The sequence below is a fragment of the Kalmanozyma brasiliensis genome (genome assembly GCF_000497045.1).
Source record: "Kalmanozyma brasiliensis GHG001 unplaced genomic scaffold PSEUBRA_SCAF10, whole genome shotgun sequence".
NCBI lineage: Eukaryota > Fungi > Basidiomycota > Ustilaginomycetes > Ustilaginales > Kalmanozyma > Kalmanozyma brasiliensis.
This window is the reverse complement of record NW_015961949.1, coordinates 156,942-183,056: the sequence shown is the minus strand read 5'-3', so window position 1 is coordinate 183,056 and position 26,115 is coordinate 156,942. Positions and strand designations below refer to the sequence as shown.

General features: G+C 59.2%; 9 protein-coding genes across 9 annotated transcripts; 5 read left to right on the top strand and 4 right to left on the bottom strand.

Moving 5' to 3' along the window:
* Positions 1-526: 526 nt before the first annotated feature.
* On the top strand, positions 527-1,824 carry PSEUBRA_000716 (Winged helix-turn-helix DNA-binding domain protein; the record flags this gene model as incomplete). Its single annotated transcript, XM_016434030.1, has 4 exons — positions 527-601; positions 921-1,241; positions 1,464-1,541; positions 1,780-1,824. The coding sequence occupies 4 exons, from the start codon at positions 527-529 to the stop codon at positions 1,822-1,824; spliced, it is 519 nt and encodes a 172-aa protein (XP_016294491.1).
* A 1,381-nt stretch (positions 1,825-3,205) lies between these two features.
* Positions 3,206-4,399, top strand: PSEUBRA_000715 (MutL, C-terminal, dimerization; the record flags this gene model as incomplete). Its single annotated transcript, XM_059464477.1, has 1 exon — positions 3,206-4,399. One exon carries the CDS (start codon positions 3,206-3,208, stop codon positions 4,397-4,399), a length of 1,194 nt encoding a protein of 397 aa, XP_059321076.1.
* Positions 4,400-4,442: 43 nt separating this feature from the next.
* Positions 4,443-5,432, bottom strand: PSEUBRA_000714 (uncharacterized protein; the record flags this gene model as incomplete). The annotated part of the gene is made up of 1 exon (XM_016434007.1): positions 4,443-5,432. One exon carries the CDS (start codon positions 5,430-5,432, stop codon positions 4,443-4,445), a length of 990 nt encoding a protein of 329 aa, XP_016294490.1.
* Positions 5,433-7,018: 1,586 nt separating this feature from the next.
* Positions 7,019-11,647, top strand: PSEUBRA_000713 (uncharacterized protein; the record flags this gene model as incomplete). Its single annotated transcript, XM_016434025.1, has 1 exon — positions 7,019-11,647. The coding sequence occupies one exon, from the start codon at positions 7,019-7,021 to the stop codon at positions 11,645-11,647; it is 4,629 nt and encodes a 1,542-aa protein (XP_016294489.1).
* A 107-nt stretch (positions 11,648-11,754) lies between these two features.
* Positions 11,755-12,114, top strand: PSEUBRA_000712 (uncharacterized protein; the record flags this gene model as incomplete). Its single annotated transcript, XM_016434035.2, has 1 exon — positions 11,755-12,114. One exon carries the CDS (start codon positions 11,755-11,757, stop codon positions 12,112-12,114), a length of 360 nt encoding a protein of 119 aa, XP_016294488.2.
* Positions 12,115-12,583: 469 nt separating this feature from the next.
* Positions 12,584-13,915, top strand: PSEUBRA_000711 (Proteasome component (PCI) domain protein; the record flags this gene model as incomplete). The annotated part of the gene is made up of 1 exon (XM_016434019.1): positions 12,584-13,915. One exon carries the CDS (start codon positions 12,584-12,586, stop codon positions 13,913-13,915), a length of 1,332 nt encoding a protein of 443 aa, XP_016294487.1.
* Positions 13,916-14,001: 86 nt separating this feature from the next.
* Positions 14,002-17,901, bottom strand: PSEUBRA_000710 (TATA-binding protein interacting (TIP20); the record flags this gene model as incomplete). Its single annotated transcript, XM_016434006.1, has 1 exon — positions 14,002-17,901. The coding sequence occupies one exon, from the start codon at positions 17,899-17,901 to the stop codon at positions 14,002-14,004; it is 3,900 nt and encodes a 1,299-aa protein (XP_016294486.1).
* Positions 17,902-18,344: 443 nt separating this feature from the next.
* PSEUBRA_000709 (Major facilitator superfamily) lies at positions 18,345-20,004 on the bottom strand (the record flags this gene model as incomplete). Its single annotated transcript, XM_016434012.2, has 2 exons — positions 18,345-19,673; positions 19,768-20,004. 2 exons carry the CDS (start codon positions 20,002-20,004, stop codon positions 18,345-18,347), a joined length of 1,566 nt encoding a protein of 521 aa, XP_016294485.2.
* A 1,970-nt stretch (positions 20,005-21,974) lies between these two features.
* Positions 21,975-25,505, bottom strand: PSEUBRA_000708 (Histone-fold; the record flags this gene model as incomplete). The annotated part of the gene is made up of 1 exon (XM_059464476.1): positions 21,975-25,505. One exon carries the CDS (start codon positions 25,503-25,505, stop codon positions 21,975-21,977), a length of 3,531 nt encoding a protein of 1,176 aa, XP_059321075.1.
* Between the last annotated feature and the right edge of the window lie 610 nt (positions 25,506-26,115).

Sequence of the window (26,115 nt, the reverse complement as noted above, 5' to 3'; positions counted from 1 at the left end):
GAGGAGGAGGAGGAGGGCATGGAGCGATGAGCGAGAAAATGGCACCCAGATTATGGAAATATCGCAGCGTGCAAGCGGCCCTGTTTTTATCGCTTTTCCCAATCCGAGCAGCTCGACGCGCCGGTTGTTGCTTCGGTCTCAGTCTCAGTTCGGTTTACCTCCCCGCCCGCTGTTCAATCAGCAGTGTACAGAGTGAGTCTGCATGGCCCTGCTTCTTGCCGCTCGAGCCGGTCATTCCACTGCCCGTTGGCTTGCATCTGCCCGACCCTGAATGCAAGAGAATGAGCAAGCAAGACGCAATTTTCTGGGATACCGAAGCACGACTCAGCGCGTCCCCCCCAAAAGCCCTCCCACCCGTGCCCTCGCTTCCTTTTTCCCCTCCCTCTCCTCTCTCCCCCCTCTTTCCTCTCTCCCACCACCATCTCTACTCTGCACATCATCGTCAAGACTTTTGTCTTTGCTCACCACCACCAACACTCTTCACCAACACCCTTCGACACCGTCGTCAACCACACCCACAGCAACAATGTCTGCCGCCGCCAAGCCCACCGCCAAGAAGGCCGCCACCAAGAAGGCCGCTGCCTCCAGCGTCTCCTACGAGGTAAGTCCATCACCAATGCCCATTCACTCGTGATGGTGTCGAAATCCACAGCATACAGAGCACGCATACACGCGCCCTCGTGCTTGGCTCCATCCTGGTCGTCACGATCCGTTGGCCATCTGCCTATTTCGCGCGGATGGACGGTCGACGCGCGTCTGGGATCCGACCATGGCGAAAAATGCATGCTGGCGCGTGCCTCACTTGGGATGGCTCAGTCGATCACCCAGCCTGTAACAACGTACTGATTCTCTTGTTCTCGTCTGCTCATCGCTGCTCGCCATCGTCATCGTGTCCGTCGCGTCGCGTTTCGTTCCCATAGGCCATGATCAAGGAGGCCATCCTTGCCCACCCCGCCGAGTCCCGTGGCGGTATCGGCCGTGCTACCATCAAGAAGTACATCCAGTCTCACCACCCCGAGACCGCCAAGGGCTCCGAGGCCAGCTTCAACACCCGCGTCAACCAGGCCATCACCCGTGGTGCCGAGAAGAAGGCGTTCGTCCTCCCCAAGGGCCCCTCCGGCAAGGTCAAGCTTGCCCCCAAGGCTAAGGTCGAGAAGAAGCCCGCTGCGGCCAAGAAGCCTGCTGCCGCCAAGAAGGTCGCCGCCAAGAAGCCCGCTGCCAAGAAGCCCGCTGCTAAGAAGGTATGTTGTCACCATCATCATCGATGCCGGATCGAGGCGGATGGATGGGAGGCGAAAATAATCACGATTTTCGAGGCTGGCCTCAGCGCGTGTGGTGGCTTCACCAACGTTGCCGCGCATGACCACCTGCGATCCCTCCCATCGTCTTCGTCGTCGTCCACCCCTTCCTCATCGTCATCATTCAAGCGCTGACCATCTCTCCTCCGTCCTCATCCCCCACAGACCGCTGCCAAGAAGCCCGCCGCCAAGAAGGTTGCCTCGTCAACGGCCACCAAGGCCAAGAAGCCTGCTGCCAAGAAGGTAAGTCCCCTCTCAGCCCTTTCTTCAGCGTCGGAGTCGCCTGTCTTGTCATGATCGTTGCCTTTCGTCGGCGATGATTCTACACAGTAGCTGTGCTAGTTCGACGCTGTCGAATCGGTATCGACCAGTGACGTAGCCAGCGCTCCGATGCTGATCATCTCCCCTGCCCCTGTCTCGTTCCATGATCATTTAGGCTGACGCTGCTGCTCGCAAACCTCTTGCTCCCACCCAACCTAAGGCCTCTAAGCCTGCCGCCAAGAAGGCCGCTGCCAAGAAGGCATAAGCTGCTCGCGACGTGATCCCTCGCGATCGTAGCTGCTCTTGTCCCTCGATACCTTTTCTTGTCGGCTTCTGACTGCCTCGTTGCGGTCTCTAGCACTGTACTCTGTTCCTCATCGCTGCATTGGCACTGCCATACGCGATGTTGCTCTCCCGTTAGTCTGGTCTCTGGCTCTCGCCAGTTTCCACACCTTTTGTACAACATTGGCTCTCTTTGTTTCTTTGTCATGTCTGCCACTCGTACCGTCCATTCCACCTGCCTTCTGTGCTCCTTCTCTTCGGAGAGGAATCATGGATGCGATCGCCCTCACGCGATCCGGCCTGGACGCGACCGGTCCGATTTCCCTCTTTTGTTTCTTGTATTAATGGTTACGTCCTTCTCTTCTCTATCCCTGTGTGTTTGTGTTTGGATCATGGAGCTTGATGCTCTTCGATGATGATCTGTTGACGAGGAGACGCGCCGAGATTTGGTCAGGATGAGCAGGAGGCCGATCGAGTCTCGGGCAGGTGCAGTCGCGCTTGTTGTGCGCTCAGCTGAAATTCACGCACGCGGATCGAGGCTGTTTTTGCCCCGCGCCTCGATTCACCTCAAACACTGCTGAGTCATCGCCACAAGCCGGCTGTTGCCAGCTTGTCTGCTCCTCCTAATCCTCTCTCGAACGAAGTTCAAGACGAGATGGCAAGTGCTGGCGTATTATGTCGAGACGAGATGGGTAGGTTGACACGATGAAGGCGCTGTGACGCGGATAAGCCCCACCGCGTAGCAGTGCGCTAATTGACTGGCGATCGCACGTGACTCTGCATCAGGACCCTGCGCGTCAAAGCAATTGCGGAAATGACTGGTCAGGTTTCGGTGTAACATCGCAAAAAATTGCGCAGATCTCGGAGCGCTTCGCTGGCTAAAGTTAGACCTGCGCGCGCTCACCTCTGCTTCTAACCAAAGGCTCGCTTCTGCCAGTTGCTCGATGCTTTTGGCCGACCCGGCTTACTACGCTGACCTTCTCTGTCTTGCTGCCTCGGACCATGTTTCAGCCATGACGGAAGCCATGGATGCGCTACTGCTGTCAAGTCGATAGGCTGGTTGCGGATCGGCTGCTTTGTCTGAGCTGAATTCACCATGATGGTCATCCTGTCGACCTCAAAACGGCACGCCCTCTCAACGATCTGACCGCCACCCTTCATCTTGAAGCGTGGGAATGAGGTCGATCCACCGAACTCCAGAACCCGATCCACAGCCATGGCGGAAGCGACAGCGGCCGTCCAGACCGAGCACTGTCGGCGAAGGCATACCTGAACGAGGCGTGACGACGCTGCCCAGATCGCGGCCTGCCACAGCCTCTTTGGCATTAGAGTCATACGGACCGGCGGCTGCGGTACCACTAGGAATGACGGAATGGCGACATCCGGTCAACGGGCGGCTGTTCCACATCGATCTGCGTACAGGTCATAGCGTCGCCATTGGTGGTCGATCAGCGGCGGACAGTGGTAGCGCTTCGACAACGGTGCTCACAGCATTTTCCCCTGTGAGGCGCCCGTCTTTGAGAAAGCTCGATCTGGGGACAAGTACTCTTCGGAAGGCAGCAGTCTTCGACGATGCAGGCAGTGTCGACGAATTTGACGATCCGGTCCTTGACGCTGCCCTAGCTGCCATTCCATCGCCGACCTCGAGAGCGCCTCCGGATGTTCAGAATCTCTCCTTTGACTCTAGCTGCCCCGGCTCTTCTCTAATGCAGACTTGTGCCCGACCACGCGACGTGGTAGAGAAGCATGAAAACGCCACCTTATCAGGGACAACCACTCTCGAGCTCGCCATCACGCGTTCAGCGCTGCAACAGGCCAACGTAATCGATCAGATGGACAGCAAGTTCATTCTCTGCTGCACTGCGTCGACGGTGCCTGGGACAGGCATGATCATGTTTTGCGTCGATCAGCACGCTGCAGATGAGCGATACCGCCTTGAACGGCTGCTGGACAAGTATATCGCCGACTGCATCGCTGGCACCGCTGCCCACCCACTCCCTTCGAGCCTGACTCTGACGATCACCACCGAGCAGCAAGCGCTCATCAAAGGCAGTTCCGCCATTACCACCGGCCTGGCGAGGATGGGCTGGTCGATCAAGGACGCCTTTCTCATCCATTCCAAGCTTGGACATGCGCAGGTTGATCTCGGCGGTGTACCTTATGTTCTCAAGGATAAAGCGTTGACCGAACGGGGCAGCATCAAGGATATGGGATTGCTGGAGAGGACCTTTGCTGAATGCTTGGACGAGGCCGCGTCGTGGGCTGACGCGATTGCGAAGCATTTGGACTGGCTGACATTGTCGCGATTTATGCCTGGCTCGCTGATGAATGTCATCAAGAGCACAGCCTGTCGCAGTGCCATCATGTTCAATGATGCGCTGAGCAGGGAGGCGAGCGAGCGGCTGGTGAGGCGTCTGGGCGAGTGCAGGTTTCCGTTCCAGTGCGCGCATGGTCGGCCCAGCTTGGTGCCTTTGTGCGGTGTTAAAATGGTGCAGCACAGAGAAGAGGACACCACCACTCAGGGACTCAGCACCACGCTCAATCGACCCTCGCAATGAAAGCACTGCTTACAATGTGTACAAATACAAAGGCCGGATGTGATCAATCGTACGCCTCCCTTCTGAGATCTACCAAGCCGCGCAGCGCCCTAGCCACGCCATCCGCAAACTCGATCGCGCTCTCAATGGTCGAGTTGGCATCCAAGCCCCCGGACTGACCGGGCAGCTCGGCGGGCGCGCAGTAGGGATTAAAATGGCTCTGATCCAACTGGGCCCCCACCGTCGCCACCAGCTCAACCACCACGGTCGCCCCTTCGGGATCCAACGGCACCCAGTCGTCCGTATACCCCGTTGGATCGGGCGTAAATATGCGATACACGTTCAAGCTATGTTTGGTCCCCTGTGCGGGGTTGAACGGGTTGGTCGTTGCTGTGCTGGAGACCCGAGTGAGATTTTCGTTGAGTGCGTACGTTAGTCCGTGGCGCAAGAACGAAAAGTGGGGACGCCAGCCGATGGATGAGACGAAGCTCTTCCACCCATTCACTGGATCGGTATCCAGCGCTGTCGGATCCACGCCCCCTCCATCGCTCGTCGCAAAGGGGTCGGAAGGAAGCTCCTGTGCAAGGGGGCTATCGGAGAGCACTTGTACGGTGTAGCTCGGCCGCACCGACGCTCTCGGATACTGTCGCTCCGGTAGACTCGGTAATGGCAAATGCAAAGTGCACTCTATAGAGGAGCGAGAGGGAATGGCCGTTTCGCGAACTCGCAGTTTCACGCCACGACGCGCCTTGACTACGCTTGCCCACGCATTGTCCCCGGTCTCGCGAACGGCAGATGTTTCGTCGTCGTGCCGTGAAAGCACAGTCTCTCGCTCGCATAGCAAGGTCGGCGGGAGAGTGAGGAGTGCCGACTCGATGCGACGGAGGAGCGAGGGGAGGAGGTGGATGGGTAAGGTGCCGAGGAGCGAGATCTGCGGTTGCTGGGAGGATGCGGTGGAGGTTTTGGAGGAGGATGGGTTGGCATTGGCGGTGCTGGAAGAAGCGGCGTTGGCATTGGCGCTGCTGCCACTCGTAGCGGGTGGTCGCGATGCCATTGTTGAAGCCGTCTTGGAGCTGTGCGCTACTCCAGATGAGTTGGGCGGATAGAAGTCGAGGAGAAAGGAATGATCAAGGTCAATGCGTCCGAGAAGACCCTGGCGAGAAGAAAGTGGATTAGATAATCATGATGGGCAGCAAGAGACTCTAACATCTAATTAAAATTGCGGCGCATGAAGCTGAAAAGAGGCTTGCGATGCACGCTTCTGCAAAGAACGCAGATCATTGCAGCCACAGTCCGACTGTGCTGCGCCAGCCACGGTACCAGAGCCACTGGGTTGAAACTCAACTGACCGGAACGTCTAGCTCGCTCGCACCTAGCTCTTACGGCAAGCAAGAAGTAATGCCGGCTGTTGGTAACCGGAATGTCGACGGGGATGAGTCAAGCTAGAGAGGGGGAAAAGGCTCAAACAGACTCCATCGCCGAGGCGGAGCTGCAAAACAGGGTTGGACAGAAGGGAGAGCGGTGTTGTTGTGTTGTTTTGACTATTTAAAAGACGCGTGGCTGCTGCGCGTCGGTGGCTTGGAAATTCTTTAGAGTCAAGATTGACAGGTCAACCATCTCTCTGCGCTGCTCCTCAAGATCAGCCTCAGGCTCGAGTCTCCCCGAGCTACATGGCCCTGCCTCTCGTCTGCGCCGTCTGCGCAACGCTGCATCATTCATTTGCTACCTGCATGCCTCGCCTCGCCTACATTAGCTTGGTCATCGAAACGTGCCTTTGGGTGACACACCAAGAGAGCAACTCTTTGCTGCTCCGCTCATGAAGAGCTGCACGAGCAACCTGACCTTACCGCTGTCACAATGGAGACCGACTCTGTAGAACGGGGGGAGGAATGAATTCTTATGCCCCTCGACGATCCCTTTGGTTCTCCGACCAGCCGCAACTGCCGCAGATCTGCCCCTCTTTTGCTGATCCAAAACATTGGTCCCCTCGCAGTCCTCGTCAAGCAGCAGCTGCTCCCCCCTCGCTCTGTGCTTTCGACTTTTTGCCCCGGTTCGACCCATCTGAGACACCTACTCTACCGCCCTCGCTCAACCCTGAACACGCCCAACCCAAGCCAAGGCTGCGACATCAGTGAGGTTCTAGCATCCATCTCGCCTAAGCTGAGCGCCGTACCCGCCCTCGCTACCGCCCTGGCCGTGCATTCGACTTGCTCATCGTTTCGTCGTTGACGTCGTCGCCAAAGTTGCTACCACCAACACCATCCTCGACATCGCTATCCTACATCCTCCATTGCCGATACCACCTCCGACTTCACCAACACCACGCATTTGATCAGGTCGTCACGAGTGCTTTCGTGATCGGCGTTGCTTCATCTAATACATACGACCCACTTTCATTGAATAGATCGTCTCGCAGCTTCATTTCGCTGCAGCAAACGCACGCTGGGACGATCAAAACAACGCCAGAGACGTAGTGACTGCACGTGATTGAAACCACCACTACTCTGTCTAGCCACCATGCTCAATCACTCAAGCTGAAGCAGGCAGCCAGCTCGTCTAGCAGAACCATACGGCCAGAACGGCATAAGCATCCAACAACACATCCCTGGATTACAGCACTCAGTGACGGCAATCGACACCATGACGAGCGCCTCGACCTCCACCGCAGGTCTCGAGGGCCCCTCCATCACGCGCAAGCCCTCCACGCTCACCACCGCCCATCGTTCGCCACACAGCCACAGCGGATCCGGCGCAGGTCTCTGGCTCGCCAACACGCCCAGCCCGGACACGTCCGCCTTTGCAGAACCACCTTCCACACGCACCGACAGCGTCTCCTTCAAGGACGACGAGTCTCGCAAAGTGTACCATTTCTCCGCCGATCTTGCGCGCACATCCTTCGGCGGGCGACCACTCACCCTCGTCGGGTCGGCCGACTTTGATCCGATTTACGCCAACAAGCGCCCCGCAGTAGCGTCCGATGATGGCGATGTCGACCTCGACCTCTCGTTCGATTACATTTCCAGATTCGACCGGTCGTCGTCGTCGGAGCAGCAGGACTCGAGCGGAACCGCCTTTGATAGCTCGAGAGAGACGGGGATGTTGACGAGCCAGTTTTCACCAGATGACACGCCGGAGTCGCTCCAAGCTCCAGGGAACCACACTGCCACAGTAGGCAGCTCGCTCATGCCAGCTGTCACGTCATCGTCGTCTTCGGGCTCACTTTCGTCGTCCACGAACAGCAGTGTAGTACGCAGCATGCAAGCTAATGCGACGTGGGACAAGCGGAGGAAGGCGCCGCCGGCACCGCTCACCTTGACGCCGCAATCTTCCCAGCGAGCGCGACCGCCTCAGCCGAGTGTGCGACCACCGAGCCAGCAAGTCGGACAAAGCGCCTTCTCCCCCGTCACACCTGGTGCTTCCACTTCGGCGGCGTTCATGGGTGACTTCGGTGCACCTCCCGCGCTGCCCGTCACACCGCTCAGCGCTACTCGTCGAGGCGCCTCGATCAATCGCATTCCCGAGACGACTCCAGGGCGAGAAGTGCGTCGAACAGCATCGACCTCGACGAGCAACGAGGCGCTTCGGCGCACGCCCACGGCTACCACACCATTAAGCGCGACACCCGTGGCCAAGCGCGCACGCTCCCATTCCAATCGCTCCTTCCGCGCCTCTGCATCGCTCGCCTCGCTTGGGCCTCCTCCGTTTCCACCACCCACCGAACCCCTCCCGTCGCCGCTCGCCGTCAGCCCGTCGTTCCCCACCCAGTCGTCGGCGTACAACACCGCCAACGATGCGACGACGGTGCCGCGGTCGACGCAGCGCAGCAGCCTGGACAGCTTCCGCACCGCCGCCTCGGACGGTTTGCCCATGACGACGAGCAGCCGGAGCGTGCACGACCGTCGATGGGCGTCTGACGATGCGGCGCCGCCACTTCCGCCTCTTCAGCGCTACGAGGCGATCTTCGGAAACTGGACGACTTCGTCGAGCGGCGCGAGCTCGCAACCCATGGCATTCAGCAACACGCTCGCGTCGACCGCGTCGACGGGCATGACGTGGAGCATGTCCGATCGGTCCACACCGTCGATGAGCCCCTTGACGCCCTTCACGCCCGCTTTTCCGGATAGCGCAAAGACGACCTTCACGCGACCACCCAGCGAGGTGCCGCTGCCGACGGAGAAGGTGGTGCACCCTGCCATGTCGCTCGGCGGAGCAGGGGCGACGTTGCAGGAGGCCGACGAGCGGGGCGAGCGCGATACGGAACAGTGGATTCGGACGCAGCGTTCGAGGAAGGCCATGGCGCAGCATGAGGAGTTGGCGTCTCACGCGCGATTGTTGGAGGCCAACCAGCAGGCCGTACGACTGAGCATCCGCGCGAGCCACATCGCACCTGCCGAAGACAAAGAGACAAGAGAAAGACAGGACACCGAAAGCACGGACGACGAGCACGTCAAGCGCCACACGATGGTCATCTCGACCGCGTCGACGCCGGAGGAGCGATCGGATCCGTTTGGGTTCGTCGCAGGTCAGCCCAGTCTGATGGAGCGCGCAAACACGCACAACGAGCTGGAGACAGCTTCCAAGATGAACCTGCCGATGACGCGCAATCGCAGTGGCACGACGGGGCCATGGGCCCAATCCCCGTTGCTGTTGAACTTCCAGCTGCCTCCTCCCACTACGCAGAACGACAACGAGCAGGAGAAGGTGATCGGTCTCGGTCTCGACCTTAACTTCCCTGCTTCGCAAGTCGAGGCTAAGCAGCACGGCTTTGCACCGATAACCACCGACCTCCTACGTCAGGCCTCACGCGTTTCCATGCGTCAGCAAGAGCCGGATGCGCCCTCGCCGCACCTGGCGATCCAAATGTCTCCCGAGGCGAAGCTTCATCGCAAACGGAGCAAGTCCAAAGAGGTGCTCCTCACCCGCGGTCCAGCCGCCAAGGCTCTCGGTCCCGATCCGAACACGCCCGCCGAGGTCACCGTCAATCGCGCCCAAGTGCTCCACCCATCGCAGAGCGTCGCATCGACCATCTCTGCCTTCACGTACAACGCCACGCCTGCGCCCGCTGATGGTAGCCGGCCCGGGGTCAAGCCGAAAACGATCGCCGCACATCGCAGTCGAGAAAGCCTACTCAACCCAGAGAGCAAATTTGTCAGTGTCGATCTGAACGACGCTGCCCCTGTGCCTGAGGCCGTCAAGATCGAGGGCGCAAGACCTGCCGCCGCTCCGTGGGTGAGCAAGCTCTGGACGGCCGTTGCGTCCCCCCGCCAAGCCTCGGGGGATCGCTCTATTGACCTCGAGCAGGCCAACAGCAGCAGTAGCAGCCGGGATCGTGTTCCGTCGCGCACCTTCCGCCCGCTCTCGCTGGTGGAAAAGCGTCAGAGCAGCGGCCGATTCCAGGCCCGCGAGCGGTTCCGCTCCCCAACACCGGGAGAAGAGGACGAGGTGGCGGAGAAGGATGCCCGTGCTGTAGCGCTGCGGCTGCTCGCCGGGTCACCACGCATCCCGCCCCCGCTCGATGAGGATAAAGTCGTCGACACCGCGGAAGAGAGCATGGACCGCTCCGGCGCATCCGCGGAAGAGCGGGAGAAGGAACGCGTGGATGCACTCAAGAAGCTCAGACGGATGAGCGCCATGGAGAGGCAGAAGAAGAGGAACTCGGGGATTGGGTACATCACTTCTACGCCCGCCGTGGTCGAGTCGAGGCTGCCGTACGTGCACGACGAGAGTCGCGAGGAGCCGCAGGATGCCGCGGCGGTGCGTCACGGTGGCTTTTCAAGAGTCGCGAGTATGAACAGGAAGAGGATGTCGATGGGCGTGTTTGGTGGTAAGGAGCGGATGACGACGCTGCCCGTTCCCGAGCAGGGCGAGGATATCACTGGTGCACCCGAGCATGCTTGGTTTGACGCAATGCGCTCGCCTATGGACGCAAACAGCCCGGCTGGCTTCACGCCTCGTATGGCGTTCGAAGCTCGTCAGCCTGCAGGAGCGTCGACGGTCAACCACATCCCCCTCATGCTGGCCGGCAGCGCGACGGCGGCCCGCCCCGCTCCTTCTGCTGCGGACCATGGGCTCACTCTGTCCGAGCTCGACCGCGCGCGCGATGAGATGCGCCGTCTCGCAAGCCAAGGTATGGCGTTCAACCAGGCCGAGTACGCCGAAGACGCCGCAGAGACGTTCCACACTCCCGTGCCGGATATGGCCGAAGGCTGGGCGTACGCTGGCGAGCACGACGCTGGATACTACGCCGAAGGGGTCGACTTCCACGATGCGACCCAGCCCACTACCGAGCTGAACGACTTTGGCATCAGTCCCGAAAAGAAGGAGACGCGTTTGCATCGTCGGACCCGCACCGCCCGGTTCGCCGATGACGACTACCACCACCACTACGAGCAGGATCATCCGGACGACCAGCCGACGGTCTCCATCTTTACTCGTCCGCGCCATGGTGTATCAAGCAGTGTGCATCTGCCCTACCACTCGCATGGCCAGGCTCCGCAAACCGAGCACCGCAGTCGATCGAAGCGTCGAGCAGCAGCGCACGCCGCCGGCCACGGGCTATTCGCCACCCCCGCCTCGCTGCTCGACAGCGCCACGCCGAGCAAAAACATGTTCTGGGCGGGCTTCCTAGGCATGCCGTGGCTATGGATGATCGGAGGCTGGTACCTCACCCCTGACGGTCAACTTCGTCATCCCTCCTCCGATTCGCCCAAAACCGACGTTTGGCAGCACGAACCCTCCATGCCTCCTCCCAACTTTGGGTCTACCACCTTCGCCTCAACTCAGGAGAGCTGGGGTCTACCGGGCATGCCTTCCCACTCGTACCTCTCCACCGGCACGACCGGAACGGCGCAGTCGACAAGCACCGACCCCAGCCGACCGCCGCCGAGCCGGGTGCGCAAGAGCAAGACGCGCAGCTTCGGCGCGCTGCTCGATAGCAACCCCGAAGTGAGTTTCTACGCCTCGCCCGTGCGGGTTGTCCAGGAGCCGCCGGCGAGCTTTGGCGGTGTTTGGCGTGGGAACATGACGCCGTTGATGGAAGAGGAGCCGGCGCGGAGGAGTCGACTCTTCGCCGGCTACCCTGGAGAGTTCAGCCCCGACGCAGCCAAGGCGAGCCCGATGCTAGGCTACCAGACCGCCATGGCGAGCAAGCAAGGCTGGAAGGACCTCGAGCGGTACGTGCTGCTGAATCGGCTCGCGGCGCTGCTCTCGGGCGTGCTGGTGTTTGCTGGGTTTACAGGAGCGGTGTATGCCGTGGTGACAAATTTTTAAAGCGCCTGCTGGGGTGGCTGCGCACACAGGCGAGACGCGCCGCGATGACGAAAAAGCTCGAGGAGAAAGGTAGGTACGAAACGCTCGTCCCAAATCAGCAGCAGCAGATGAGTTCGACCGCGGATGTACAACCCAAGGAGGGTAAGTGGGGTCTCATGGGCTGGTTAGCGGGACATGCTGCACCAGGAACGCCTACCAAGAGCAAGGGCAAAGTCGAACCGCTCACGACCAAAGTGGCCATCGCTGCGAATAGCAAGCTCGGCGGGCTGTTCTCCTCCCTCCTCAATCCGCCCACTCAACCACCAGAGAGAGAGGAAGTGGGAGAGATAGTCACACCCGCCCAACTGCTCGGACTGCGCACCACCTGCCGCGTCATCTTTCGCGTCCTGATCCTAGCCCGCTACGCGAGGTATCGAAACTACCCAACAACCATCTCGTCGCTCGTGCTCGACGACCTTCTCGGTTGACAACTCTGCTGCTGCTGAATTTGGACTGAAGAGCGGCTTTCGTACTTACCTTTACTGACGCAACGCAAGGATTGCGCGAGGGAGGAGCTGTGTGCATGGTCACCGAGTGGAAATGGGGGAAGGTCTAGCACGAAGCAGGCGTGCGAGTGGCCTTCATGTACGAAATTTCTGTCCCTCGCCCCTCATGGAGGTGGGCGAGGGCATGTGCTTATGGTTCAATGCTTAGGCAAGGGTTGTACGATTGACTATCCCTCGTGTGTGCGACTATGGTGCTGATGTGAGCGTCTATGGGTGAACAAGACTCGAATGAGCGGAGCAAGGTGCCAAGGCAAGCCAAGCTGTTCAGGGTCCACCCAGCACGACAGCACCAAAACCCGACATCCGAGCTGTCATTTTTGGTGGAGGGTACGACGAGAAGAACCTCTTCCCCATCCACTCCCTTCCCCCTCACCATCCTTTCGCCCCTACAATGAAGCCCTCGCTCTTCGCCGATGCGGTCATCACCGCCGCCTCCACCTCGGACGGCCACACCCTCGCCCAGCTGTTCGCCATCGGCGGACCTCTCGCGGCCTCTCTCCTGCTCGAACTGCCCGACCCACGTCCACCACGCATCATCGCCGCGCTGCGCAAATGCACCGGCTACCTGGCGAGTCCGTGGGAAGACATGTGTTCGCACCACCTGTCTGCGTTGTACTCCTTCTCCATCGCATCATCCCTGCCGGCGGGAGGGGTGGATGCCGAGGGTCGGACGAGGGGGGAGAGGTTGGGGGAGGCATTTGATGCGTACAACTCTGTCGTCACTGCCTTTTTGCGTTTCTTCTCCACTCTTACCCCTGGGCGGTGGGCATTGCCGCTATTGCGCATTCTCTGCCTCAACCTGCGCTGGTTGGCCGTTCAGGCCGATTCCGCCGCGGCAGACGTCCCGAGTGGAAACCCGGCGGTGCGAACGGCAGCGCAACCCAACAGAAGGTTGGAAGAGTGTGCCCGACAGCTCAACAAGGCCTTCACCGCGTGCATCGCCGATCGCAACCCCTCGCTCGTCGACTCGCGCAAATGGGGAACGTATGAGATCGTTGGGTTGGTGTTTAAGACGTATTTTCGACTGAAGAGCATTTCGCTCTGTCGCAACATTCTTCGCGCCATCTCCGCCGCGGCACTGCCAGAACTGGAGGACTTTCCGAGGAGTCAACAGGTGACCTTTCGATACTATACGGGCGTGCTGGCGTTTTTGAACGAAGAGTATGAGCGAGGGGAGGTCGAGTTGGAGAGGGCGTTGAGGGGGTGTAAACGAGGACAGGAGCAGGTGGGGTTGATACTGGTTTATCTTGTGCCGGTGAAGCTGTTGAAAGGTCAACTACCCCATCCCTCCCTGTTGTCGAAGCTCGAGGTGTACAAGCCGTTCATCGAGGCTCTTCGCACAGGAGATGTCAAACGCTTCGATTCCGCCCTTCGTCACCCGCAGACGGAAAGATGGCTCGTCAAACGCGGAACCTACATCGCAATAGAGCGCGCGAGGGATGCGACGCTGAGAACGTTGCTCAAACTCACCTACCTCTCCCTACCCCCCGCGCCAGGGACATCGACCCAACCGACAAGAATTGCCCTGACAACGCTGCACGCCGCCACCAGCTCCGAGTTGGTTGGATTGCGATACACTAAGGAGGAGCTGGAATGGGTTTTAGCGACGCTGATATACAAAGGGTATGTGAAAGGGTACATTGCGCACGAGAGGGGGGTGCTGGTGCTCAGTGCGAAGGAGGCTTTTCCCCGGTTGGCAAATGTGCCCGTCACAACGACGTAGCGAATCAGCAGTCCAGTTCACACAACCCAGGTTCACATTTGAAAGTGCGTTTGTTCAATTGTGTGCGATTGAGGACAAACGACTTCTCACGAAGACGCCCCCAAACTCGCCTCGACCTCTCTCCACAGCGCCCCTGGCTGAGCACCCTGCGCCGTGCCACTACCATTGCTCGTCGTCGCACCCCCAGCGCCCGTCTTGGCCTCCTGCACAACCGCCGCAAACTTGGGCGTCCCCGTCCCCACCCCTTCCAAATCCCTCGTGACGACCACCAACATCTTATAGATAAACCGCTGCAGCTCCACCTGCTTCTCAATCTCCTGTTTGGTCGCGGTCTCCTTCAACTTGCTCCTCAACGTAGCGCCCACTGGCTCGGCGAGCTCCTCCAACCGCCCAGCCAGCACCGCCCGCACCGCCGACGATCGCAGCTCGACAAGCTTGATCACCATCAGATAGCATAGCGTCTTTATGCCGTCATCGGCATCCGATAGGCCGGCGATCACGCGGTCTAGGTACTCGGGCAGGTGTAGACGCGACCATAGGCTGTCTAGCAGCTGATACATCGTTTCGTAGGCGTTCTTGCGCAAATCGAGCCCGTCGTCCGTGACGATCTGGAATGGGCCCATGGCCACTTTGCGGAGCAGCTCGGCGCGGACGTGCGTCTCGGAGTAGAGCAGCGGGAGGAGTGTTGGAAGATGGTCCCGGATGAGATAGGGTTTGTTGTGCGCCGCAGAGTTGAGTGCGAAGGTGGCATTTCGACGCACCTCGAGTTCGGGGTCCGAGAGGAGGGTGAGGAAGTCGACCAGGACGGGGGCGAGCAGCTCGTCGTATGCTGCGGAAGACTCGGTGGAGAGGGTGAAGCGGATCGCGGCCAACACAGTGGCGCGAACGGACATCGATGGTGAGCGCAGGCGCTCCTGCAGGAGCGGAAGGAACTTTGTCGGCTCGCTGAGGGTCAGACGCGCCAGACACTCGGCACCAATCGAACGTACACCTTCCTCTTTCGTTTCGCATGCGTCGAACAATACCGGCCACACTTGCTCAGCAACGACGCTGAGCTGCTCGGCGGACCCGTGCGTGATGAGCTCCTTGAGCGCGTGCAATGACAGGAAGCGCAGACTGGAAGTCTTGTCGTCCGAGGGAGCGCTGATGCGTTCTTGGATCGCCGGCAGGAACACTGGAAGCGCGCCGACGGTCATGTTGCCCACCGCGAAGGCAGCAGCCATCTTGACCTCCTCCGAGTCGGCGACGTAGAAGCGCAGAACTCGGTCGAGGAGACCGGCACGCGACGAAAAGTCGTTGAAGCGCCCAAGCTCGCCGAGCAAGAGCAGCGCAAAGTAGACCTCCGTATCCTTGCCGCCATCGTTCTGCAGCGTCGCTGTCGCCTTGGCGGCCACATTGCCGCTGGCTGCTTCCGAGACGGTGCACACTGCTCCGATGCAGCGCGAGACGGTCGAGTACAGGTGAGTGCCGCTGACGCTGCCCTTGGCGGACTCGAGCGCGGCTAGCAGCTCTTCAACTGTCTCGGGTGCAGATTCTGGCTGAGCGCTGACGTAGAGTCGCAAAAACTCGAGCAGCGACTCCATCGCAGGTCCTTGTGCAATCGGCAGCCTGAGCACAGAGTGGATCTGCGGAAGTACTGAGACGCGAACCGACTCGCGTGTCGCTGGGTCGTTGAGCAGGATCAAGTTGACACTGCGCAAGATGTGCGGGAGGAGTTTCATGTCCATATCGGCGTTGACGAGCGGCTGTACCTCGGCCAGGATCGAGTTGGACGAAGCCGTGTTCAGCTTGGTCGAAGAGCGAGAGAGGGCAGCCGCAAGACAGTCGAAGGCTGCGAGGCGAAGCTGGCGGTTCGACTTGCGGAGCAGTGTCGCGACTTCGGCAATTGCGCTCTGCAGGAAGGCGTCAAATGCAGGCCCCGAGCAGACTGGCGAAGCGGCGATCTGAGCGATGACTTTGACGGTGACGAAGCGCGTCACCTCGTTGGTGAGACGAGCCGTGAGCAGTTCAAAGCACTCGTCGTGCTTCTCGGCGAGATCGTCGCCGGCGTGCGCAAGCAAGACACCAAGACAAGCGATACCACGTTCCTTGATCTCCTGATCGGAATCGAGCCGATTGAGTCGAGAAACAGCGGCAGAGTAGATCTGCAGCAGGTACGGCTTGTATTGGCCGGGACGAGCGGTGGTCGGACTCGCAGCAGTCGCACTGAGAGGTCGAAGCACCGACACGAGTTGCGAACAGGTGAGGAACGCTTCAATGCAGCTGCGGTGTAGCTTGTCCTCGATGGATGCTGCCAAGATGGGCACAAGCGTGGGCAGCTGGTCGTCGAAGCTCTTTGGAGCGTGGGTGAGGAAGAGGACACGGAAGAATCCAAGGACGTCAGCCTTGAGATTGGATCCACCAGAGGAAGCCGATTCTGCGCCCTTCAAGGCCTTCTCCGTGCTTGCGAGGATCGAGCCGATGTGGGCCTCTAGACCGCCATGAAGCACCATGACCAGTTCTCGCAGAACGACAAAGCTCTTGTGGCGTGTGGGGATCGACTTGGACACGATCTCGCGTTCGAGCGCTTTGGCGATGGCCGGAACCAGCGAGGACAGCTGACCGCGTGGCGAGTCTTCGGTATCGTCGGCATCCATCTCGTTACGCTTGCGCTTGAGTACACCTGCAGCAGCGATGGCAGCAGCTTGACTCGCGGAGGACGCCGAACTGGAGCCGATGACTTCGGTGGCTTGCGGACCGCCGGCGTACAGCTGCATCTGCTTGAGCAAGGCGAGGAAGGTGTCAAGAACCTCGAGGCGGACGCTCTCTTCGCGCTCAGAGAAGCGAGCGACTAGAACAGGCGCTACCGAGCTGACGTTCTGGGACAACAGCTCCGGTCGACTCGTCAATGCAGCGTTGAGCACTTTGGCAGACGCTCTTCGCACCTTCCACGACATGTCATCGTCGTCCGAGTAATCGTCGTCGATCAGATCATCGTCTTCGTCGTCTTCGCCAAAGTCGTCATCGGCGTCGCGCATCTCCTCATCGTCGTCAAAGCCTGCATAGTTAGGGTCGTGCTTGATGAGTGTGATGGCAAGGTCGATAGACGCATTGACGAACGGTGTAACCTCAGCTGGACAGCGGAGGAGGATGAGCTCGATCGATTGAAGGCACGTCTCTCGCAGCTCATCGTTGTCATGTTTGGCAGTCTGAATGACAGCCGGCATGAATTCCGGCAGGCGACGACCGAGTCTTCGTGGACAGGTGCGCGCAAAGATCCCGATGAGCTGGGCAGCAGTTTTTCGAGTCTCGACGGCGCTCTTGGGCGCAAGGTCGGAGCTGAGCTGGACGGAGAGCTGGGTAAAGACATCCGAGGTAGCACACGAGCCCAAGGCACCCAGCACCGTCAACGAACGCTTGCGAACGGCTGGGCGGGGATGACGCATGGCAGGTACGACATTTTTGAGCAGCGAGTTCTGGAGCTGAACGGTGGTGGTGACAGTGGCAGCAAACTTGTTGATGAGCTCTGCAAGGATGTCGAGCGAATCGATGAGGAGTTCTTGTGACGCAGCCGCGTCTGCGATGTGATTCAGCAGTTTTGGTGCCAGCTTGTTGAGTGCAGTGCTGGCGTACGAAGAGCGGGTGGGCATCTGTGCGGTGACGGTCTTGAGTGCGAGCGCAGCGATGTCTCTGAGCTCGTCATTGTTGGACGAGATGTATTCGATGAGGGTGTCAATGACATGCTGCATGTTCTTCTCGCGCGACCGCGGCACCAGAATAGCGAGGGAGCGCACGGCCATGTTCTTGACTTCCGTGTTGGAATCCTTCATAAGGGCGAGCACCTGACGGAGGGTGTTGTTTTCGGTGCTGTCGTCCATCTGAGCATAGCTGTCCTTCGAGAGCTCTGAGATGAGATCATTGAGGGCCATGTAACGGAAGTCCGAGTCTTGGGACTTCATGCGCTCCAGGAGGGGCGCGATGCCCGTATGAGCCCATGAGGACGCCATCTTGACTAGGAAGGCGGATGGTGCTGGTGGGAAGAGAGGGAAGGATGGTCGATCAGCTCTCTGACGCGTTACCTTTTGGAGAGTGAGTGCTCAGTCGAGTTTCATGTGACTTGTCAAAGTGGAGTTTTGGCGCTGCTCCGTGCGGTGCAGCTTTCTTCTCAAGTCACAAGAAACTCGAGATCGGGCAGATTTCGCCTTTATCCGCCAAATGTCAGATTGTGCCACAGCGCTTCCCCACCGACATCACGAACAACAAGTCGAGCTCACCAACAGGCTCGCAAGTCACATTGAGCTCGACAACCTCGCGGACGCTCATCGATGCCATCTTCAGTCGAGTCTCGCAGCGAACAGGCTCTGATGACATCTACCGTGAACAATACATACAATACACCACAGATGAAGCACCTCGCATATCCATTACATGCTCTTCGACCGAATCCAGCTCAGTACCTCAGACGGAAGTGGGGGTGGTCCGAGCCGAGCAGGTAGATCTCGTCCTCGGTCAAGCCCTCCAGCCTGTGGTCCCTCTTTCCAGCATCCCTCTGCTTGTTCTCCCATCGCTGCCAAGTGACGAGGAGCACACCGCTCAGCGCCATGGTGATACCGCCGGCCAAGTTGAGACCGTTGCCGGGCAAGAAGTTGGGCGCGTAGCGGTTGAGGTAGGTCCAGCAACTGATCAGACCACCGATGTTGCCGAAGAACACCGTGACAGCGATGGCACCGGCGCGCTCACTGTCGTTGTTAGCGTTGACAGCTGCGTAGGCGGGCAGGAGCGCTCCCTGGGTGAAGGCACCCGAGGTCGCAAAGAACGAGGCGGCGTAGCGAACGTAGAGGTTGTTCGAGCCGACAAACATGGCGTATCCGAGCGTCATGACGAGCGAGCCGGCGATGGTGAAGACCGAGCGAATTTTGAACTTGGCCGAAGCGTAGGCGAAGGCCAACGTCGCGATAGCGCCCGCAATGTTGGGAGGCACCGTCAAGAGCTGCTGGTCGATCACAGTGTACCTGGGTGCGGGGAAGATGCCACGAACGGTAGTAGGCAGGAACACGGCGGTACCCTGCACAGCAATGTTGTCGAGCAGGAACATGAAGGCGCAGGCAAGCGAGGTGGTCGAGGTGATACCCCTCCAGAGAAGCTTCTTGTGCGTCCTGTCAATGAGATCCTTCTGACCGACGAGCTCCGACTTGAGACGGGCTTGCAGGAACTTCTTCTCGTCTTCCGAGAGCCAGCGAGCTGAGGAGATCGAGTCGGTGAGCGTGAAGTAGCCGATGATGGCCACGATGATCGTAATGAGACCTTCGATCAAGAAGATCTTCTCCCAGCTCCTCACCATGCCCATCTCGGGAAGCTTGAGGATACCCGAAGCCAGCAGACCACCGAAAGCACCGGCGGAAGGGGCGGTAACAAGGTAGAGACCGAGACGGAACACCAGCTCGTCCTTCTTGTACCAACGACTGAGGTAGTAAGCAATGGAGGGAAGCATACCCGCCTCGGCCACACCAAGCAAGAATCGCACAGCGACGGCACTGGCAAAGTTGGTCACAAAGGCGTTGGCCAAGCTGAGCAAGCCGAAGAGGAACGCCATGATGGGGATCCATCGTCCAGGACCGATGATCTTGGTCAAGGTGGTGGAAGGGATTTCGAACGCAGCATAGGCAGCGTAGAAGGCCGTGAGGAGGATGTTGAAGTCGTACGATCGTGGGTTCATTCCCACATCGCGTTCAAAGCCGGCGATACGAGCATTACCGATGTTGGCGCGGTCGACGAAGCACTGGACGTCCAGACGAATTCGAGAAGATGGAGATGGCATGCACGAGTCAGCCTCGTTGCAGAAATCGATGCGGGTCGAGGAGAGAGGGACTTACCATGAGGTACAGCACAGCTACCGTGGGGACGATGTACAAGTCGATCTTGCGGACGAGCTTCTTCTCGCGTGCTGCATCGTAGATCAAGCTGGGGTCCGAGGCGGGAGTGCCATTTGAGTACAGAGGAGCGACGCCGCCCTGCTTGCTGTCGTAGTGCTTCTCGTCCTCCGAGGACGAGGCTCGTTCGATGTCACGCATGGCTGCGATGACCGCCTCAGGCGATGTTGTACTCGTCATAGCTGGTATCAGGCTGCAAGGGCTGCCAGGCAGAAGAAGTTGACAGCGGCTGAAATTGGGGTGGATGAGATCGGGTGAGGCTGTGGGGTTGGCGTCACGAGGAGGTGCGCGGAATCGAGCAATAAGTGCTGTGACTGACGTCGATACTGGTGATGAGCTACTGTCCCGAAGTGATGATACGAGGTCGAGGGAGGATACAGGAAGGAGCGGCTGCCCTGAAGGACAAGATGTGAGAGAGGAAGGAGGGAAGGTGGGAGAAGGGGGATGCGAGTCAGGGAGAAATTTTTGACACGAGAGGAGCGGTACATATAGTCAGCGGCAAATGTCGACCAGAGCTGCATGCACGTCTCCCCTCGGATCCCAAGCCTCTGCAACCGGTCCAGGGTTGCTCTCAGATGCTGTTGACGCATGAGTTGCGGGGTTCACTTGACACTGCTGTACACACGGATTGAGCTTGTTGTGTGGGGAAGTATCACGGATCCCGAGGGTCGAGTGGGCAGATCCGAGCAAACGGACTTTACAAGATTCATGTGTAGGCACTGCGGGGAGGAAGGCGGCTGCTACTGCTTATAGTTGCGCTGACTCGAGAGCAAGCAACACACAAGCTTTCGGGAAGGGCGGCTGCTGTTGCTGTTGCTTGTGCTTGTGAAGAGGTTCAGAATTCGAGCACCGCTCTGCGGGCCAAACTAAAGGTTGCCTGACGAAAGATTGAGCAGGTGCTCAATCAGGTGAGATGTGGTTACCCCAAGGCATACGACGAGGAGCGGAAAAGGCGGAAGAGAGGTCAATGGAGTGTTCGGGCGGCTCTCGAGAGCTGGGAATGCAAATGTTTGATGATCTGATGAAACCGCGAGTTCGATGACCCGCCACTGGGATGCACCAGAGACAGGTGTCCTGACCCTGTCTCGAGCCTCGGATTGGTGAGCGCAAGGCAGCTAGATTGCCCATGTCCGTCTTCCGGCTCATCTTGTAGCCGTCTACCCGCTTGACCGACGAGGATCTCTCTATTCCAAGCGCCGCTAGCCTCGTCGAGCATGTCCCATTCGATCGCCCACTTCCTCCCAAAGCTTGCTAGTATCTCCGTAAAGCATTGACTTCTTATCCCCTTGGCTCGCTCTACCGTCCTTCGATCGCAAAGCAAGACTCTAGCACACGAGGTGAAAAGTTTCGAGTCGTTTGAAACGAAGAGATCGAACGGACTGGAACCGCCAGGCACAAAGAGCGAGGAGAAGCAAAACGCCAAGACATTGAACTGCATGCATATTGGACAAGCGAGAACAGCCACTTTCCACTCCCAAAGTGCCTCGGACAGCTGCCTCGCCTCGCACCCGAGGACATCCTCCTCGAGGCACTACGCCAGCGACGCTTGCCACGCGACAAATACGAAAATCTTGGTGCGACCCCGCACGCTCACGGGCAAGGGTCTCGCCCCGGCCACATCCACATGCTCCAGCACTTCGCCAAGGTAGCACTCTTGGCGGCGACAAGAGCAGGCAGCGATCGCCTCAGTCTTCCCCACAATCTGCGCTGCTGCTGCTGCTGCTGCTGCTGTCGCCTACCTCAGCCATAAGTCTGCATCGTCTTGACCAAATTGCGGGGTTTGCGACTGCAACTCAGATGGATTCCCGCCCCTACCGAATCCAAGTCCGTTGTTCAGTTCCGGCCATCACGGCAGCGTCGCTTTCTGTGCACTGGTTCCTGATCCCGAGTGTGGGGTGCACCTCACCATGTGGTCAATGTCTTGGCTGTCATTCCTTGTCATTAGGCAGATGCTGCTGATATGGCGGATTGAGCAGTCCGGATACGGAACAAGTGGTCCTGCCGTGTCTGGGTAGACCCTTTTGTATCTTTCTTCGCAAAGCACCATATGGAGGTGTCGCCTGCCGCGACTTCCATCCTTGCAGCGTGACAGTGCTGACCACCGTACGTGCGAACCAGCTTGCAAGGTGGAAGTAACGGAGATGAACGAATCACTCCACCATCACCTCCTCGTGCGCATCCTTGTAGTTGGACTGCACCGACGCGACGCTGCTCGACGCGCGCCCTCTCGTAGCGTCACGAGATGCAGAAGAGTCGAGCGACGCAGGTTGTTCTGCCGCGGATCCTTTACTCGTGGCAGCCTGTTCCTGGCTCAGCCGCTGTGGCAGGGCAGACAGCTTGTCAGAAGCCACATCGCGTGTGGATGTGGGGCCTTCGTCCCCGCCAAGAAGCCATGCAACAATCAAACCCTGATCGACTTGCTCCAGAGAGGTGCTCCTGTTCGCGTCCAATCTCTTGACGTCTGGCAGCTTGCGGTCGGGCGTTGCAGTCGTTTCTGACGCCGTAACCACTTCAGCTGCCGTTGCTACACTTCCTAGACTTGCGCCTGCTGGAACAGCTCCATTCGCGTGACCTGCGGCGCCGGTCGCCTTGCCCTCCTCTTGAGTCTCTTTCTCGTCCGTGACTCCATTGACTTGAGAGTCGGACAGCGCCGACGCTGCCCCATCCGAATGCATGGCCTTGTGGACCAGCGCACGGCATTCATCGACACTGTGACAGTTGCGCATCGCTCTCTCCAGATCCGCCAGGAGCTGAATCGTCTCGAGGTTCAAACTCTTTCGATGCGCTTGAGCCATTGAAAGTGGTCTGGAACCGAACGATCTTCTCCGCCCCAGCGTCTGCGATCCCGTGCCTGACCAGGCGGTGGGTGCGTTGTTGCCTTTCGCTGCCGCAGCGGTCGAGGTTGCCGGCGTCGGTCCCTCTTCGGACGAAGCGATGAATGGCGACCCCATCGCTGCTGTCCTCGGACTATGGCCGTTTTCCGAGAAGGCCATGCCCGACGGACTGCGGACAGGCAGCACGCCGTGACCGTTGGAGCTCTGATACCCGACGCTCTTGCGTCGGTCCGAGTTGGGCGTGGTTGCGCGGTCTATCATCGTACCTGCGCCGACGGAGGCACGCTTGTAGCCCCACGGTACCTTGCGGCTCACCAGCTCTTCTGTTGGTTTGGTGGACCTAGATGTCGAAGAAGAGTCGTCCGCTGTCGCCTCTTCAGCATCAGCTCGTTCTGCCGTGCTGGCCGTCTGACTCACGTAGCTGGTGGATCTTGAGGCAGGACTGGCACTTCGGTCAGCAGGGACGGGTCCTGCGGCGCCGGCATCAGCAGCAGCGAGTCCAACTCCTAGACCGATTGCTGCCTGGATGGGAGCTGACTCTGGTTCAACGACACTGACATCAGGCAGAGGCTTGGCCCCCACCGCTGCCTCTGCTTTGTACGGATGATGCTCCGAGGTCGACGTAGACGAACGTGATGCCGCATGCTGGTCGGAAGGTGCTGTGTACGGAGAAACGACGGAACGTCTCTGACCGATGGAGTTAGTTGTACTGCTGGTGACGTGCGTATCTTGTGAATCTTCTAGGCTTGCTTTCGTGTCGGTGCGCTGATGCGAAAGGAAGTTTCGTTGACGAGGCGAGGAGGGCGAGGCATGACCGGTGCTGCTGCTCGACTTTCGACCGAATAAGTGACGGACCCGGTCACCCATAGCCGACTTTTTCGAAGTCCCATCTGCTAGCGAGGAGGTGTCGGAGCCAGGGATGCTGAATCTTTCCGAAGTGGCAGAGGGAGGCGTCGATTTAAACAGGTCGACGAGGTCCTTGCTGGTGGATGTCCTACCGTCCGCTTCGTCATCGCGTGGCAGCAATCGTGGCGCGCTGCGTCTCGACACCATTGGTGGTGGCGGGAAAGCTGCCACAGCGCCGTCTTCCTCGCGTGAAAGCAAATTGTGCTGGCCCAGCAGGGCAGGAGAAGGACTTCTGTACGACGACGGTGGGGGCGCCGCCAGCTTGCGTTCGGGCCGCAAGGTAGTCTGCTGCATCGATGTGCGCGAAGCAGGTCGTCCAAGAACTGCATCTGAAGGGGCTGTGTTGCTCGTCGAAGGCCTCTCGCCGCTGCGGCCGGCACCATCCGGCAGTTGATCACTAACGGTCGACATCTGCGAGCCAGGCGAAGGGCCGGACTCCTGACCGAATGCGGCCGCTGCAGAGGCAGAGTCCTCGCGCATGCCTGTCGTTCCTGCACGTCGACGGACCGAGCCAACGGGAGCGCCCTGACCCTTTTTAGCGACTTCAATGGTGTGCAAGCGATTAGGCGTGAGCGACACCTTCATCGTCTGGCCGGAGAGCATCAGAGCGTCAAAGTCATCCTCGGGCTCCAGCACCGAATCAGCTTGGTTGGAGTGGGACGAGGTCTGTGTCTGCAAGATGGGGCGACTGGACGTGGATGTCGGGTCGGACCCCTGCTTGAAGCTGTTGCGGCGCTTCATGGCGCCGAACACGCCAGACCAGGTACGGTCTGAGCTCGGCCGGGGCCCTGCGCTGTTTGGGACACTGGAACCACCGTCTTGTCGACCGGAAGTACTACCTAGAGCGGAAGGAGGGCGCGTTGAGCTTTGATTCCCGACGCTGCCATTGCCTTGCGGTTTGCCTGAAGTAGAGTCAAAAGTGCTGTTGTTGGCGACGGATGACGTCGTTCGAAAGGTGGATGTGCTGTTGCGAAGCGAGTCGTCCTGCCCGATGCTGTTGGACGTCCCATGACCGTGATGAGAGGACGCCGTGGCGATGGATTGGACGTTGTCACTCCGTGGCGCTGGCTGCACGGAGATGCGCTTGGAAGAGAAGAGGTTGGGCCCGGCAGCTTCATCGAAGTCATTTTCGGTTGGAACGTGCCACGGCTTGACCACTCTGGCGTCGGATCGAACTCCGCGACCGGCGCCATCTTCGGTGATCTTACGCCGACGAGACTCGAGCACGTCGATGCGACGAGCCATTTCTGACCTGATCGAGAGTTTGGTGAAGAGCGGATTGAGCTGTTCGTCTTCGGTAATGGCGGCACGAAGGTCATAGAGGCTGGCCTCGTCCGAGTTGTCACGCTCGATGACGCGGGAGACGTTTTGCAAGATGTGCTCTCCGATGTACTCGAGCAGAGCAGTCACGTAGATGGCGGCGCCCGGTGTGACGGTTGCGATGGGGCGTCCATCGCTGCTCATGATGTTTTGATCCTTGGGCACGTCATCGTCGTGGGAGTCGCTGAGGGTGCAGTAGGAAAGACAGCGGGTCTGGAGTGCCTTGTAAGCACTCTGGACGGGGAAGCCATCGGTGCCATCGAGACGGGAGGTGGCCATAAGACCCAAGGGTACTCTCGCGCCTTCTGCTCTCCTGCCTTCGAGGTAGCTGCGAAGTTCGAGTTCAGCTTCGAGAACGGCATCCTTGGCGAGCAGATTGCTGCCTAGCACTTTGAGCACGCCATCGGTCTTGATGCGATCGGTCGCAAGGCTCTTGGCGGAGCTGATGATGGCGAGGAGCAATTCGTCGAGGAGGCCGTTGAGGATGAGAAGCGTTTCTGCTTGGATACGAGTTGGACGATTCTCAGAGATGAGCGTGTTGGCGGAGCGAGCACTGATCAGGGATGGCACGGTGTCAAGAGCCATGACTGCGTCGCCATTGGTGGCTACTGATGCCGGCATTGCTGCTACAGTGTCGTTGTAGCGTCCTGCTCGCTGCGACTTATCGAAGCTGCACGAGAAGATCGTCGTACGGCGAGGCGTGGCAGAGCTGGATGCTTTGATGAAGCGAGTGTGAGATCAAGTGCAGGATGGCGTCATGATGGCCTGGACGGGAACGACGAGGAAATCGACTTCGGCCTGAGAGGGTTCGATGACGGAGCACGAGCGAGCTGCTAGGGGTGTTCTGTACTGCCCGACGAAAGCAGATGAGATGAAGTGAGCGCCAAGAAGGTGGGTCGTCAATTGTTGATAGAGTCAACTCGGGCCTCGGTGCGGAACTCAGCTGCTGCTCAACGTGGGTAGCAGCCAGAAACGAGTGATGGGGAAGAGGGAGGATTCAATGTTTGTGGGCGAACAAAGGGACAAGTGGGAAGACTGACGACGACGAGTGAATGGCAGGGCTCAGATGCAGAAAGGGTCTCGCTGATAGCGCTTCTCAAAATTGAGAGCTGCTCCAACTCAGCTAGGCAGTCTAAGCATGTGGGCCCTGTCAAGCATGTGCAGGCATTCGAGGCTGTCGAGGAGAGCTTGAGAGACAGGCAGGCCCAAGCGCGGCGCTGAATCACAGACC